The following is a 16,825-nucleotide window of genomic DNA, read 5'->3' on the forward strand; positions in this document are numbered from 1 at the left end:
GTAAAGGCAAAAAACTACTATTAGACAAATCTATATTGTCGAGACAGGTGACCCCATCAACTAACAGTAACAACAACAACAGAACGGTTGCAATTAAAATGCCGGCTGACGTGATCCCAGCGCACAGGATACCGACGCCAAAATCCTGACGTGCCAACAATACCGACAAGACGGGATCCTGGCGCACCAGGGCTATTCCCACTACTGGGTGTCCACGACACAGATAGAGTGGGAACAGATGCTGTAGCGAGTGCAACGAATCCGCAAGGGGACTCTAAGCGCTCACCCTGCTGCCCGGATCTGGCGGACGGGATGCCACTGTATAAGATAATAACAGCTGGCATACCGTCTGCCGGTAAAACGTATATATAACCCCAACTGGAAATATATTTAATTCTTTACATTTTACAAAAACTGCTGCTTGGACTGCACACAGATTTTTAAAGACTGAAGGGGAGATGTTTCAGAGCTTATAAAGAGTGGAGAAGTGGAAAAATTGCCCTAAGCAACCAATCAGCTTTTACCTATCATTTTATATAGTAGGCTGTACTTAAAAATTGCAAGCTAGCTGCTGATAGGTTGCTATGGGCAACTTCTGCACTCTTTATAAGGTTTGATACACTCCAACAAAGTCAAATTCTTTAGCAAATCACAAGTGTCCCTTTTCCTGTCTCAAGGCAGCATATGACAGCTAGTGTAGCAGTCTTATAAATCATTGATCTTAGAAATCAACCGTCTTGCTTGGAGACATTTGTGTTTCGCCATGCCAGGATAAAGGTGTCACAAGAATTTAGATTTCAAAGGATAAATGCTTTAAAAAATGTAACACGAAAAAATGTAATGCTAACTTTGTTTGTAAGTATAATACTTTTGGTGCATCCGGAAACTATTGCACACCCCTCGTATTTACAGGTCTGTTTACATAAGATAAACATCCTTTTTCTCCAGATATACTGTGGGACTCCTCCCTAACTGTAACGCACACTGTAATATGCAGGCGCTATATAAAGAAATGTTAGTAAAGCTGTGATCGCTATCGTCGAGTCTCTCTGACAAAAGCTTCTCCAATCACAGTATGTGGAAGCCTATTTGAAGAGGAATGCGGCACTAGTTACCTGCGCTATGCTCTAAGCGCTATCTAAGAAAGGCTATGGTGGGTTACTCTTACCAGAAAAATAGCTTTATTATTTAAATTAACCATTTTTTTCCCTATGTTAAACAGATGCAAATATATTTATTTCCTAGTTTTTTTTTATGTTTTCAGAAATTTTCCTTTGTGTTTTATTTGGGTGTGGCACGTAATGCCGGCGGTCGGGATCCCAGCATTACCAGCAGCGGGGCGAGCGCAAAAGAGTCCCCTTGCGGGCTCACTGCGCTGCTCACGCTGTGGGCACGGTGGTGCGCTATCACGCTATTAATTCTCCCTCCAGGGGTGTTGTGGACCCCCCAAGAGAGAGAATAGGTGTCGGTATGCCAGCTGTTGGGATCGTGACAGCCTGCATATCAAATGCCTCCCGTTTTATTTAAAGTGCCAGGGCTTCCAGTCCACTGCGCGTGTATGCAGCAGCACGCATCTGATCTGTACTTGCCAACAGTATATGTACACTATGTATTACACTGCTAAGCAATTGCTCTGTATTGGAGTTACTGTAAATAAGTGTTGTTGCACAGCAATAATTCCAGATTCCTCCAAAGATTAGACGCGTCTGAGCTCTTACCTAGTGATCCGACTCCGGCAGCTCTGAACTGTCCAAGAATGAGTGACTGCTCACTCTCTGCAAGGGCCAACAATAATTCATAAGCCTCGATACACTGTTCACTAAACCACAGGGAGAGGGTAAGAAAAATGAATCAATATCTAGAACCAGCTATTGTACATCATATTAAGACAAGCAAGGAGACCCTGGCATCCCACGGGTAGCTCTTAGGCTGCTGACCTGCTGGTGACCTTAAATCTGCTACATTATAAATGTTGATCGAATTTACAGTGTCATCTGTGATTAAACTCCAGAATAACGCAGGCATATATAACGAAACATAAACTGGTACAGCCACGAAAGCCTGCTCATATTTTACTGCACAGAAAAAATATGAACCGCAATAATCCTATAATATAGGCCACAGACTCTATGCCCAGCAAACAGGTCTTTACAGTATTCGCTGGATAATTCATCTAATTTACTGTCAGATTATTGTGGCGTAATCAGCTCTGTAATGGGCCCTACACTCTTAGCAATTACGATGGTTGATATGAACTATATAGTTAAAAAATTAACGATAAATCGTTAATCTCTTCCAGTGTGTATGCATCAACGATGAACGATGTGCGGCCCTGCGATCGTTCATCGATCTATTCTCTTTTATACACGCAAGTCAATTTGGACGATATAGATGTATGTACTCTCATATCATCCAAATTGACCATAGATATTGTCCAGTGTGTAGTCAAAACAGACCATCGATAATATCGTTGGTCGATAAAATCTGTAACATCGCCCAGTGTGTAGGGCCCTTAGGCAAGTCATTTTAAATTAAAAACTTCTAGAGATAAGTTACTGATTTTGTGACGGAGACTATTACCATTACTTCAGATGCTGTCAGCATGGGTAGATGGTGTGACTTCTAATACAGCAGAGGCAATGACCTAGATCACAGGTTCTCAAACTCGGTCCTCAGGACCCCACACTGTTCAAGCTTTGCAGGTCATCTGTAGATTTTTAAAATGTGCCAGTTGGTGATACACAGTGCACCTGCCGAGTGACATGGAAAACGTGAACCGTGTGGGGTCCTGAGGACCGAGTTTGAGAACCACTGACCTAGATTATGCAAGAGGGAAACTTGATAACAAATAGCAGCACTGTATGAATTGTGTGGCATCTACATGTTAACAAGGTTCTCTCCCTTTCTAAACTGAATCATGTACTGTAGCTGTAAAGGGCCCTACACACTGATTTGGGCGATTTGAACGATGAACGATATGAACAATGAACGATTTTTCAGTAACGATTTTTTGCATACACACTGAACGATTTGAATGAATGATTTGAACGATTTGACACTGTAAACATCAATATAATCCAAATTGGCTTGCGGGGACACGCATCGTTCATCATCAGTGCCTCCAGGCTGAACGATATATTGATAATTTTTTAACAATATCGTTTATATGGTTCTTAAATATCGACCAGTGTGTAGGGCCCTTTAGTGATGACCATTTCTTGTAAGTTTTGTTTCCTAAGGTGACACCACCAGGAACTTGTGTTCATTCATCTAAGCAGTGATATCCAAGCACAGGATGGAAGGTACTGTAGGCATGCAGGCAGGACCCTCCTATCTCTGTCTGTTATCACCAATTCTCGCTTTATTACGGTTTTGTTCCACTTGGCACTATATAAATAATAAATGTTAATACATATGAATGTTCTCATAAGAACAAAAGGGAAAAAAAAATAGGATTATCTAAAAGTATATGACCATGTGATGTCTTATATTCTGGACTCACTCAGCTACGATTTCCATGGTGGATATATTTCTGTGATATTTATTAAGAGGGTGCTATGGTGGCATCAGTGCTTGTTTCATAATTTTGCTTGTCTTTTAGTTATGTTAGCTTGGAGTCCAGAAACTTTTTGAAATGTTTTAAATAATAAGATTTTAAACCTACCGGTAAATCTATTTCTCCTATTCCATAGAGGATGCTGGGGATTACGTAAGGACCATGGGGTATAGACGGGCTCCGCAGGAGATAGGGCACCTAAAAAGAACTTTGACTATGGGTGTGCACTGGCTCCTCCCTCTATGCCCCTCCTCCAGACCTCAGTTAGAGAACTGTGCCCAGAGGAGATGGACAATACAAGGCAGGATTTAGCAATCCAAGGGCAAGATTCATACCAGCCTACACCAATCATACCATGTAACCTGGAACATACATAACCAGTTAACAGTATGAACAAAAACAACAGTAACGGTCCTAGACCGATGTCAACTGTAACATAACCCTTATGGAAGCAACAACTATATACAAGTCTTGCAGAGTTTCCGCACTGGGACGGGCGCCCAGCATCCTCTACGGACTAGGAGAAATAGATTTACCGGTAGGTTTAAAATCTTATTTTCTCTTACGTCCTAGAGGATGCTGGGGACTCCATAAGGACCATGGGGTTTATACCAAAGCATCCAATCGGGCGGGAGAGTGCGTATGACTCTGCAGCACCGACTGAGCAAACGCTAGGTCCTCATCAGCCAGGGTATCAAACTTGTAGAATTTAGCAAAAGTGTTTGACCCCGACCAAGTCGCCGCTCGGCAAAGTTGTAAGGCCGAGACGCCTCGGGCAGCCGCCCAAGAAAAGCCCACCTTCCTAGTGGAATGGGCCTTAACCGAATTTGGTACCGGCAATCCAGCCGTAGAGTGAGCCTGCTGAATCGTATTACAGATCCAGCGAGCAATAGTCTGCTTCGAAGCAGGAGCGCCAATCTTATTGGCCGCATACAGGACAAACAGAGCCTCTGTTTTCCTAATTCTAGCCGTCCTGGGTACATAAATCTTTAAGGCCCTGACTACGTCTAGGGATCTGGAATCCTCCAGGTCACCGGTAGCCACAGGCACCACAATAGGTTGATTCATATGGAACGAAGAAACCACTTTAGGCAAAAATTGCGGACGTGTCCTCAATTCAGCTCGATCCACATGAAAAATCAAGTAGGGGCTCTTGTGTGATAGAGCCGCCAATTCTGACACTCGCCTTGCTGATGCTAAGGCCAACAACATGACCACCTTCCAAGTAAGAAATTTCAACTCAACCCTGTTAAGCGGTTCAAACCAGTGTGATTTTAGGAACTGCAACACCACGTTCAGGTCCCATGGTGCCACTGGAGGCACAAAAGGGGGCTGGATGTGCAGCACTCCCTTTACAAACGTCTGGACTTCTGGAAGAGAAGCCAATTCCTTCTGAAAGAAAATCGAGAGGGCCGAAATCTGTACCTTAACCGAGCCTAATTTCAGGCCAATATCCACTCCTGTCTGTAGGAAATGGAGAAAACGACCCAGATGAAAATCTTCCGTAGGTACATTCTTGGTCTCACACCAAGACACATACTTTCGCCAGATACGGTGATAATGTTTTATCGTCACCTCCTTCCTAGCCTTTATTAAAGTAGGGATGACCTCTTCCGGAATCCCCTTTTTTGCTAGGATTCTGCGTTCAACCGCCATGCCGTCAAACGTAACCGCGGTAAGTCTTGAAATACACATGGCCCCTGCTGCAACAGGTCTTCCCTCAGAGGAAGAGGCCAGGGGTCTCCTGAGAGCATCTCTTGTAGATCCGAGTACCAGGCCCTTCGAGGCCAGTCTGGGACAACGATTATCGTCTGTACTCTTCTTCGTCTTATGATCCTCAACACTTTCGTGATGAGAGGAAGAGGAGGGAACACGTAGACCGATTCGAACACCCACGGTGTTACCAGTGCGTCTACTGCTACTGCCTGAGGGTCCCGAGACCTTGCGCAATACCTCCGAAGTTTTTTGTTGAGGCGTGACGCCATCATGTCTATTTGAGGAGTTCCCCAAAGACGTGTTACGTCTGCAAAGACTTCTTGATGAAGTCCCCACTCTCCTGGATGGAGATCGTGTCTGCTGAGGAAGTCTGCTTCCCAGTTGTCTACTCCCGGAATGAAGACAGCCGACAGAGCGCTTACATGATTTTCCGCCCAGCGAAGAATCCTTGTGGCTTCAGTCATCGCGACTCTGCTTCTTGTCCCGCCTTGGCGGTTCACATGAGCCACTGCTGTGACATTGTCTGATTGAATCAGAATCGGTAGGTTTCGAAGAAAACTCTCCGCTTGTCGAAGGCCGTTGTAAATGGCCCTGAGTTCCAACACATTGATGTGTAGACAGGACTCCTGGTCTGACCAAAGACCCTGAAAAGTCTTTCCCTGTGTGACCGCTCCCCATCCTCGGAGGCTCGCGTCCGTGGTAACCAGGATCCAGTCCTGAATCCCGAACCGGCGACCCTCCAGTAGGTGAGCACTTTGCAACCACCACAGGAGGGACACTCTGGTTCCTGGGGACAGAGTTATTTTCCGATGTAAGTGCAGATGGGACCCTGACCACTTATCCAGAAGGTCCCATTGAAAAGTCCGTGCATGGAACCTTCCGAAGGGAATGGCCTCGTAGGCCGCCACCATTTTTCCCAGAACTCGAGTGCATTGGTGAACTGACACCCTTTTCGGTTTTAGCAGTTCTCTGACCATGTTCTGGATGTCTTGGGCCTTCTCTATTGGGAGAAAGACCTTCATTTGTTCCGTATCCAGTATCATACCTAGGAACGGTAGTCAAGTTGTCGGAATCAACTGTGACTTTGGTAGATTTAGAATCCAACCGTGTTGCTGGAGCACTCTCAGAGAGAGCGCCACACTGCTCAGCAATTTCTCCCTTGATCTCGCTTTTATCAGGAGATCGTCCAAGTATGGGATAATTGTGACTCCATGCTTGCGCAGGACCACCATCATTTCCGGCATTATTTTGGTGAAAATCCTCGGGGCCGTGGAAAGTCCAAATGGCAACGTCTGAAATTGGTAATGACAATCCTGTACAGCGAATCTCAGGTATTCCTGATGGGGGGCATATATGGGAACATGAAGGTACGCATCCTATATGTCCAGAGACACCATAAACTCCCCCTCCTCCATGTTAGCTATTATCGCTCTGAGTGATTCCATTTTGAATTTGAATCTTTTTATGTACAGGTTTAGGGATTTCAGATTCAAAATCGGTCTGACCGAACCGTCCGGTTTCGGGACCACAAATAGGGTTGAGTAGTAACCTCTTCCCTGGTGCAGGGGAACCTTGATTATCACTTGCTGTATACACAGCGTTTGAATTGCAGCTAACACTACATCCCTTTCCGATGTGGAAGCTGGTAGGGCCGATTTGAAAAATCGGCGCGGGGGCACCTCCTCGAATTCCAGTTTGTAACCCTGGGAAACTATTTCCAACACCCAGGGATTCAGGTCCGAACAGACCCAGGCCTGACTGAAAAGTCGAAGACGTGCCCCCACCGGTGCGGACTCCCTCAGGGGAGCCCCAGCGTCATGCTGTGGGTTTTGGAGCAGCCGGGGAGGACTTTTGTTCCTGGGCACCTGCCGCAGCAGGTGCTCTCTTGCCTCTGCCCTTACCTCTGGCGAGGAAAGAGGATCCCCGACCTCTTTTGGACTTGTGCGACCGAAAGGACTGCATCTGATAGGGTGTTACTTTCTTTTGCTGTTGGGGAATATATGGTAAAAAATTTGATTTACCTGCTGTAGCTGTGGAAACCAGGTCCGTCAGCCCACCCCCATCAATACATCCCCCTTATAGGGTAGTACTTCCATATGTTTCTTGGAATCCGCATCACCCGTCCATTGGCGAGTCCATAAGGATCTTCTCGCTGAGATAGCCATGGCATTGGCCCTAGAAGCTAGCAATCCAATGTCCCACTTCGTCATAGTCGACACTGGAATCAGAATCTGTGTCGGTAGTAGTGTCTTGTGTTAAGGGACGCTTTTGAGACCCCAACGGGCCCTGTGAGTCGGTCCAATCTGAGGATTGACCGCCTGATGTCCCCCCTAAACCAGCCTTATCAAGCCTTTTATGTAAAGATGCCACACTTGCATACAACGTATGCCACATGTCCATCCAATCAGGAGTCGGCACAACCGACGGGGACACACCACTCATTTGCTCCACCTCCTCCTTGGAGAAGCCTTCCGCCTCAGACATGTCGACACACATGTACCGACACCCCACACACACAGGGATTTACCTATAAGGGGACAAAACCCCAACCAGGTCCTTAGGAGAGACAGAGAGATAGAGTATACCAGCACACACCCAGCGCTTAAAAACACTGGAATATACAACCAGATAGCGCTTTTATATGTTTATAATCGTAATCTCCACTCACTGCGTCGCCAAAGTGCCCCCCTCCTCCTTTTTCCAACCTGTGAAGCTCAGCAGGGGAGAGAACAGGGAGCCAGCGTTTTCTCATGCAGCCTCTGAGGAGAAAATGGCGCTGGTTAGTGCTGAGGATCAAGCCCCGCCCACCCGACGGCGGGCTTCGGTCCCTTCATCATATATTAATAAAATGGCGGGGGTCCGCGGATTTACTGTCCCCCAGCCTAATCCACCTTATTTATGGCCAAAAACGAGGTTTATTGTTGCTTCTCTCTCCTCGGTCCCACGATGCAGGGAGCCTGTTGCCAACAGGACTCCCTGAAAATAAAAAACCTAACAAAATTATTTTTCCACAGAAAACTCTGGAGAGCTCTCTGCAGTGCACCCATTCTCCTCTGAGCACAAGATCTAACTGAGGTCTGGAGGAGGGGCATAGAGGGAAGAGGGAGGAGCCAGTGCACACCCATAGTCAAAGTTCTTTTTAGGTGCCCTATCTCCTGCGGAGCCCGTCTATACCCCATGGTCCTTACGGAGTCCCCAGCATCCTCTAGGACGTAAGAGAAAATTATTTTAAATCAGCATAGGGAATAGTTATCACTTTAACATTAATAGATTATGGGGGCTACGTAAAAAGCCTTGGAGATTGATAGAGTGTAGAGACATAAACGAGCAGCCAATCAGCACCTAACTGCCATGTCACAGGCTGGCTTTGAAAAATGACAGTTAGGAGCTGGTTGGTTGGTACTAAATGGGTGGGTACACACCAGGATGACAGGCAATCGGGCCTATACCAAGCCCGATTGCCCGTACACACCAGTAAGATTTAATGAATGATGGAACGATCACTGTTCTATCCTTCATGCACCGGGTGCAATATCTTCTGGATCGGCGTGTAGCAGGGAGATGGTGCATGTGACCCATGGGAGCACGCAATCGCGAGTACACACTGTATGATGCAGATAATAAGAATTTACTTACCGATAATTCTATTTCTCGTAGTCCGTAGTGGATGCTGGGGACTCCGTCAGGACCATGGGGAATAGCGGCTCCGCAGGAGACAAGGCACAAAAATAAAGCTTTAGGATTAGGTGGTGTGTACTGGCTCCTCCCCCTATGACCCTCCTCCAAGCCTCAGTTAGGATACTGTGCCCGGACGAGCGTACACAATAAGGAAGGATATTGAATCCCGGGTAAGACTCATACCAGCCACACCAATCACACCGTATAACTTGTGATCTGAACCCAGTTAACAGTATGACAAACGTAGGAGCCTCTGAACAGACGGCTCACAACAATAACAACCCGAATTTGTTTGTAACAATAACTATGTACAAGTATTGCAGACAATCCGCACTTGGGATGGGCGCCCAGCATCCACTACGGACTACGAGAAATAGAATTATCGGTAAGTAAATTCTTATTTTCTCTAACGTCCTAAGTGGATGCTGGGGACTCCGTCAGGACCATGGGGATTATACCAAAGCTCCCAAACGGGCGGGAGAGTGCGGATGACTCTGCAGCACCGAATGAGAGAACTCAAGGTCCTCCTCAGCCAGGGTATCAAATTTGTAGAATTTTGCAAATAAGTTTGCCCCTGACCAAGTAGCAGCTCGGCAAAGTTGTAATGCCGAGACCCCCCGGGCAGCCGCCCAGGATGAGCCCACTTTCCTTGTGGAATGGGCCTTGACAGATTTAGGTTGTGGCAAGCCTGCCACAGAATGTGCAAGTTGAATTGTGCTACAAATCCAACGAGCAATCGTCTGCTTAGAAGCAGGAGCACCCATCTTGTTGGGTGCATACAATATAAACAGTGAGTCAGACTTTCTGACTCCCGCCGTTCTTGAAATATATATTTTCAATGCCCGGACCACGTCCAACAACTTGGAATCCTCCAAATCGTTAGTAGCCGCAGGCACCACAATAGGCTGGTTCAGGTGAAACGCTGACACCACCTTAGGCAGAAAATGAGGACGTGTCCGCAGTTCTGCCCTGTCCGTATGGAAAATCAGATATGGGCTCTTATATGATAGAGCCGCCAATTCTGATACTCTCCTGGCTGAAGCCAGGGCCAGTAGCATGGTTACTTTCCATGTAAGATACTTCAACTCCACCGATTTGAGCGGCTCAAACCAATGGGATTTGAGAAAATCCAAGACTACATTAAGATCCCACGGTGCCACTGGGGGCACAACCGGGGGCTGTATATGTAGTACTCCTTTTACAAAAGTCTGGACTTCAGGAACTGAAGCCAATTCTTTCTGGAAGAAAATCGACAGGGCCGAAATTTGAACCTTAATGGACCCCAATTTGAGGCCCATAGACAATCCTGTTTTCAGGAAATGTAGGAATCGACCCAGTTGAAATTCCTCCATGGGGGCCTTCCTGGCCTCACACCACGCAACATATTTTCTCCAAATGCGGTGATAATGTTGTGCAGTCACCTCCTTCCTGGCTTTTACCAGTGTAGGAATGACCTCTTCCGGAATGCCTTTTTTCCTTAGAATTCGGCGTTCAACCGCCATGCCGTCAAACGCAGCCGCGGTAAGTCTTGGAATAGACACGGTCCCTGCTGAAGCAGGTCCGGTCTTAGAGGTAGAGGCCACGGATCCTCCGTGAGCATCTCTTGAAGTTCCGGGTACCAAGTTCTTCTTGGCCAATCCGGAGCCACTAGTATCGTTCTTACTCCCTTTTGCCGTATAATTCTCAGTACCTTTGGTATGAGAGGCAGAGGAGGGAACACATACACTGACTGGAACACCCACGGTGTTACCAGAGCGTCCACAGCTATCGCCTGAGGGTCTCTTGACCTGGCGCAATACCTGTCCAGTTTTTTGTTGAGGCGGGACGCCATCATATCCACCATTGGTTTTTCCCAACGGTTCACAATCATGTGGAAGACTTCTGGATGAAGTCCCCACTCTCCCGGGTGTAGATCGTGTCTGCTGAGGAAGTCTGCTTCCCAGTTGTCCACTCCCGGAATGAATACTGCTGACAGTGCTATCACATGATCTTCCGCCCAGCGAAGAATCCTTGCAGCTTCTGCCATTGCTGTCCTGCTTCTTGTGCCGCCCTGTCTGTTTACGTGGGCGACTGCCGTGATGTTGTCCGACTGGATCAACACCGGCTGACCCTGAAGCAGGGGTTTTGCCAGGCTTAGAGCATTGTAAATCGCTCTTAGCTCCAGTATATTTATGTGAAGAGACATCTCCAGGCTTGACCATACTCCCTGGAAGTTTCTTCCCTGTGTGACCGCTCCCCAGCCTCTCAGACTGGCATCCGTGGTCACCAGGACCCAGTCCTGTATGCCGAATCTGCGGCCCTCTAACAGATGAGCACTCTGCAACCACCACAGAAGAGACACCCTTGTCCGTGGCGATAAGGTTATCCGCTGATGCATCTGCAGATGCGATCCGGACCATTTGTCCAGCAGATCCCACTGAAAAGTTCGTGCGTGGAATCTGCCGAATGGAATCGCTTCGTAAGAAGCCACCATCTTTCCCAGGACTCTTGTGCATTGATGCACAGACACTTTCCCTGGTTTTAGGAGGTTCCTGACAAGTTCGAATAACTCCCTGGCTTTCTCCTCCGGAAGAAACACCTTTTTCTGAACCGTGTCCAGAATCATTCCCAGGAACAGCAGACGTGTCGTCGGGGTCAACTGAGATTTTGGAAAATTCAGAATCCACCCGTGTTGTTGCAGCACTAGTTGGGTTAGTGCTACTCCGTCCTCCAGCTGTTCTCTGGACCTTGCCCTTATCAGGAGATCGTCCAAGTAAGGGATAATTAATACGCCTCTTCTTCGCAGAAGAATCATCATTTCGGCCATTACCTTGGTAAAGACCCGAGGTGCCGTGGACAATCCAAACGGCAGCGTCTGAAACTGATAATGACAGTTTTGCACCACGAACCTGAGGTACCCTTGATGTGAAGGGCAAATTGGGACATGTAGGTAAGCATCCTTTATGTCCAGGGACACCATAAAGTCCCCTTCTTCCAGATTCGCTATCACTGCTCTGAGTGACTCCATCTTGAACTTGAATTTTTGTATGTACAGGTTCAAAGATTTCAGATTTAGAATAGGTCTTACCGAGCCGTCCGGCTTCGGTACCACAAATAGCGTGGAGTAATACCCCTTTCCCTGTTGTAGGAGGGGTACCTTGACTATCACCTGCTGAGAAAACAGCTTGTGAATGGCTTCCAATACCGTCGCCCTGTCTGAGGGAGACGTTGGCAAAGCAGACTTTAGGAACCGGCGAGGGGGAGACTTCTCGAATTCCAACCTGTAACCCTGAGATACTACCTGCAGAATCCAGGGGTCCACCTGTGAGCAAGCCCACTGTGCGCTGAAATTCTTGAGTCGACCCCCCACCGCTCCTGAGTCCGCTTGTAAGGCCCCAGCGTCATGCTGAGGGCTTTGCAGAACCCTGGGAGGGCTTCTGTTCCTGGGCAGGGGCTGCTTGCTGCCCTCTCTTACCCCTTCCTCTGCCCCGAGGCAGATATGACTGTCCTTTTGTCCGCTTGTTCTTATAGGACCGAAAGGACTGCGGCTGAAAAGACTGTGTCTTTTTCTGTTGGGAGGGGGTCTGAGGTAAAAAGGTGGATTTTCCGGCAGTTGCCGTGGCCACCAGATCCGATAGACCGACGCCAAATAATTCCTCCCCTTTATACGGCAATACTTCCATATGTCGTTTGGAATCCGCATCACCTGACCACTGTCGCGTCCATAAACTCCTTCTGGCAGATATGGACATCGCATTTACTCTCGATGCCAGAGTGCAAATATCTCTCTGAGCATCTCGCATATAAAGGAAAGCATCCTTTAATTGCTCTATAGTCAATAAAATACTGTCCCTATCCAGGGTATCAATATTTTCAGTCAGGGAATCCAACCAGACGACCCCAGCACTGCACATCCAGGCTGAGGCGATGGCTGGTCGCAGTATAACACCAGTATGTGTGTATATACTTTTTAGGGTAGTTTCCATTCTCCTATCAGCTGGATCCCTGAGGGCGGCCGTATAAGGAGACGGTAACGCCACTTGTTTTGATAAGCGTGTGAGCGCCTTATCCACCCTAGGGGGTGTTTCCCAGCGCGCCCTAACCTCTGGCGGGAAAGGGTATAATGCTAATAACTTTTTTTAAATTAGCATTTTTCTATCTGGGTTAACCCACGCTTCATCACATACATCATTTAATTCCTCTGATTCAGGAAAAACTACAGGTAGTTTTTTCACCCCCCACATAATACCCCTTTTTGTGGTACTTGCAGTATCAGAGATATGCAAAGCCTCCTTCATTGCCGTGATCATATAACGTGTGGCCCTACTTGAAAATACGTTTGTTTCATCACCGTCGACACTAGATTCAGTGTCTGTGTCTGGGTCTGTGTCGACCGACTGAGGTAAAGGGCGCTTTACAGCCCCTGACGGTGTCTGAGACGCCTGGGCAGGTACTAACTGGTTTGCCGGCCGTCTCATGTCGTCAACTGATTTTTGTAATGTGCTGACATTATCACGTAATTCCATAAACAAAGCCATCCATTCCGGTGTCGACTCCCTGGGGGGTGACATCACCATTATCGGCAATTGCTCTGCCTCCACACCAACATCGTCCTCATACATGTCGACACACACGTACCGACACACAGCAGACACACAGGGAATGCTCTTATCGAAGACAGGACCCCACTAGCCCTTTGGGGAGACAGAGGGAGAGTTTGCCAGCACACACCCAAGCGCTATAATATATATGGGAACAACCTTATATAAGTGTTGTTCTTTATAGCAGCTTAAATATATCAAAATATCGCCAAAAAAATGCCCCCCGTCTCTGTTTTACCCTGTTTCTGTAGTACAGTGCAGGGGAGAGTCCTGGGAGCCTTCCTCACAGCGGAGCTGAGCAGGAAAATGGCGCTGTGTGCTGAGGAGAATAAGCTCCGCCCCCTATTTCGGCGGGCTTTTCTCCCGTAGTTTTAGATAACTGGCATGGGTTAAATACATACATATAGCCTCAATGGCTATATGTGATGTATTCTTTTGCCATAAAGGTATTAAATATTGCTGCCCAGGGCGCCCCCAGCAGCGCCCTGCACCCTCCGTGACCGCTTGGTGTGAAGTGTGTGACAACAATGGCGCACAGCTGCAGTGCTGTGCGCTACCTTCATGAAGACTGAAGAGCCTTCTGCCGCCTGTTTCCGGACCTTCAATCTTCAGCATCTGTAAGGGGGGTCGGCGGCGCGGCTCCGGGACGAACCCCAGGGTGAGACCTGTGTTCCGACTCCCTCTGGAGCTAATGGTGTCCAGTAGCCTAAGAATCCAATCCATCCTGCACGCAGGTGAGTTGAAATTCTCTCCCCTAAGTCCCTCGATGCAGTGAGCCTGTTGCCAGCAGGACTCACTGAAAATAAAAAACATAAAAACTTTTTCTAAGCAGCTCTTTAGGAGAGCCACCTAGATTGCACCCTGCTCAGACGGGCACAAAAACCTAACTGAGGCTTGGAGGAGGGTCATAGGGGGAGGAGCCAGTACACACCACCTAATCCTAAAGCTTTATTTTTGTGCCTTGTCTCCTGCGGAGCCGCTATTCCCCATGGTCCTGACGGAGTCCCCAGCATCCACTTAGGACGTTAGAGAAAATTGGTTGTGCCAATATGTTAAATCGTCCTGAAATCATGCTAGTGTGTACCCACCCTATCTCTGTCCACTTGATCACTCTCCAAGACCCTTAAATCTGACACAGTCCTTCCAACAGCCCCTGTCCCAAACAATGGAGCAGATGAAGCAAGCAGTTTATAAAGTGGAGAAGTAGACCGGTGGATTAGTTGCTCTTAGCAAAAAAGCAGCTTCTATAATGTTTTAGCATGTACTTGATAAATGCTAGCTGAAAGTTGATTGGTTGCTATGGGCCACTTTCCAGTTATTCACTCTATATACTGCTTGATACATCTCCCCCATTGACTCTTCCAACATTATACCCCAGGCAAAATGCTTCATATACAATGAAGATAAAAATCATCTTAATAATAAAACATCCAACATGACAGGTGTTCCCGTACTCACCTGTACTGTAATGCCAGCCTCAGGGCAGTTGCGTTGGATTCATATTTTCCCACCAGCATGCTCATTCTCTCTGCATTGCTCTTACACTCCTCCAGTGTTATCGTCAGCAAATCATTCTGGGATTTTAAGTGCTCAATTCGACTGCAATGGAGAGATCAATATTTCTACCCTGTCATGTAAATCACAGCTTGAATCCCCCCTCCCAGAAGACTGGACTGCATTGAGAGCAACAAATACAGCCAAGTATACCAAACATGAGATCAATAAGCACTTAGGTGTAATAATTATAATTGTACTGGCCTATTGTTAAGGAGCACAGTTTGACATGTGCTATTTAACAAATGCTTCTTTTTGTGCATTTCCCGAATTGCTGCCTCCATTGTGACGCTGTGCTATAGATATTGATATACTGGCTACTTTGTGGCAGTTGTAAAGAACTCCATTATTGACTATCTGAAAGCTGAGCATTTATGAATAAGGTGTTACATGTGGCAGAATCAACTTGTGAGGTATAGGATCTGCTCTTCAATAAGTCACCAGCCTATGACAAGAGAAACATGGTCATCACATGACAAGCTATTGTGGTCCAGAATGACAGAAAAGTGTGTGTGTGTGTGTGTGTGTGTGTGTGTGTGTGTGTGTGTGTGTTTGTGTGTGTGTGTGTGTGTGTGTGTGTGTGTGTGTGTGTGTGTGTGTGTGTGTTCGATGAGTTTATATTCACTTCCAAAATCTAACCGAACAAAATCTATTAATACCAGCACACGGACTGTAATAATACTGGAGTCTGTTACTAACAATGGCGCTTATTCAGCCCCACACGCAGTCCCGAACCAGTCACAATTGACCAATGTTTTGGTGCAGCAATGGTGCTGCAGCTCTGGTAACAGTACACTGGACGTTACAGCCTCATTGACAGGACGCAGGTGTTTCGTGATGAAGAGGGGGTGCAATTTACAAAACTGGGTCATGCTGGTCTCGTTTTCAGGGCGCGCTGAGGCCAGGGACTAGATTTACTAACCTTAGAGTTACTCAGATGGCTGATGTTTGCCCGATAAACCACAATGGTGATCTGATGCTGCGCCTTCAGACGCATGCAGCAGATCGGAGAAGGCACAGGTGGGCGTCCCAATTCAAGACTCCACCTGCTACATTTACATATCTTCTCAAATCCGCTACCGAAGACACAGCCCCGATCACTACTGCGTCCATCTCACGCCCAATGGGATAGACAATTATATGTGGGCAGATTTTGGGTGTGGTATGACCGGTCTACAGCATCTTGGGGGTCTATGTACTAAGCCTTGGAGAAAGATAAAGTGGATGGAGATAAAGTAGCAGCCAGTCAGCTCCTAGCTGCCATGTTACAGGGCGATTTTGAAAAATGACAGTTAGGAGCAGATTGGCTGGAACTTTACCGCCATCCACTTTATCTCTCTCCATAGCTTAGTACATAGACCTCTTGGTTTACAATGAGAAGGTTGACAGGGTCATTCATTTGACAGTTTCTATGACAACATGCAATTAGGTCAACGGTTAAAAGGTCGACAGTGAACGAACCATGAAAATTCCCCAAAAACATGCTGACATTTTTGTGTTGACATTTTCAGTGTCAGCCTTTTAACCCTGTTGTCCTAAATGCTTGTTGACATAGAAACGGTCAACCTTCTCATTGCAGACAATGTTACTGTAGACCAGTCATCTGGAAACTGCAGATTTTTGCCATAAAACATTAGGTTTCCAGACAGAATTGCCCATACACTGACCACCATACCTCAGTTATGCCATTCGTTCCTAGTGAATCAATAGGGTTGGGCATGATTTCCCGGTGATCGGGATG

General features: G+C 47.0%; 1 protein-coding gene across 5 annotated transcripts in view; it reads right to left on the minus strand.

Annotated features, from left to right (window-relative positions):
- The window catches only part of MCC (MCC regulator of WNT signaling pathway), a 652,269-nt gene that overhangs the window by 138,534 nt on the left and 496,910 nt on the right, over window positions 1-16,825 (minus strand). For all 5 annotated transcript variants that reach the window (XM_063964137.1, XM_063964138.1, XM_063964139.1 and 2 more), the window contains 2 exons: window positions 14,989-15,129; window positions 1,719-1,819 (listed from right to left, as the gene is read on the minus strand). In XM_063964137.1, the coding sequence (XP_063820207.1) occupies window positions 1,719-1,819; window positions 14,989-15,129 (242 nt within the window). The remainder of the gene's footprint in view (window positions 1-1,718; window positions 1,820-14,988; window positions 15,130-16,825) is intronic.

Source organism: Pseudophryne corroboree, chromosome 1, assembly GCF_028390025.1.
Source record: "Pseudophryne corroboree isolate aPseCor3 chromosome 1, aPseCor3.hap2, whole genome shotgun sequence".
In the NCBI taxonomy this organism is placed as follows: domain Eukaryota; kingdom Metazoa; phylum Chordata; class Amphibia; order Anura; family Myobatrachidae; genus Pseudophryne; species Pseudophryne corroboree.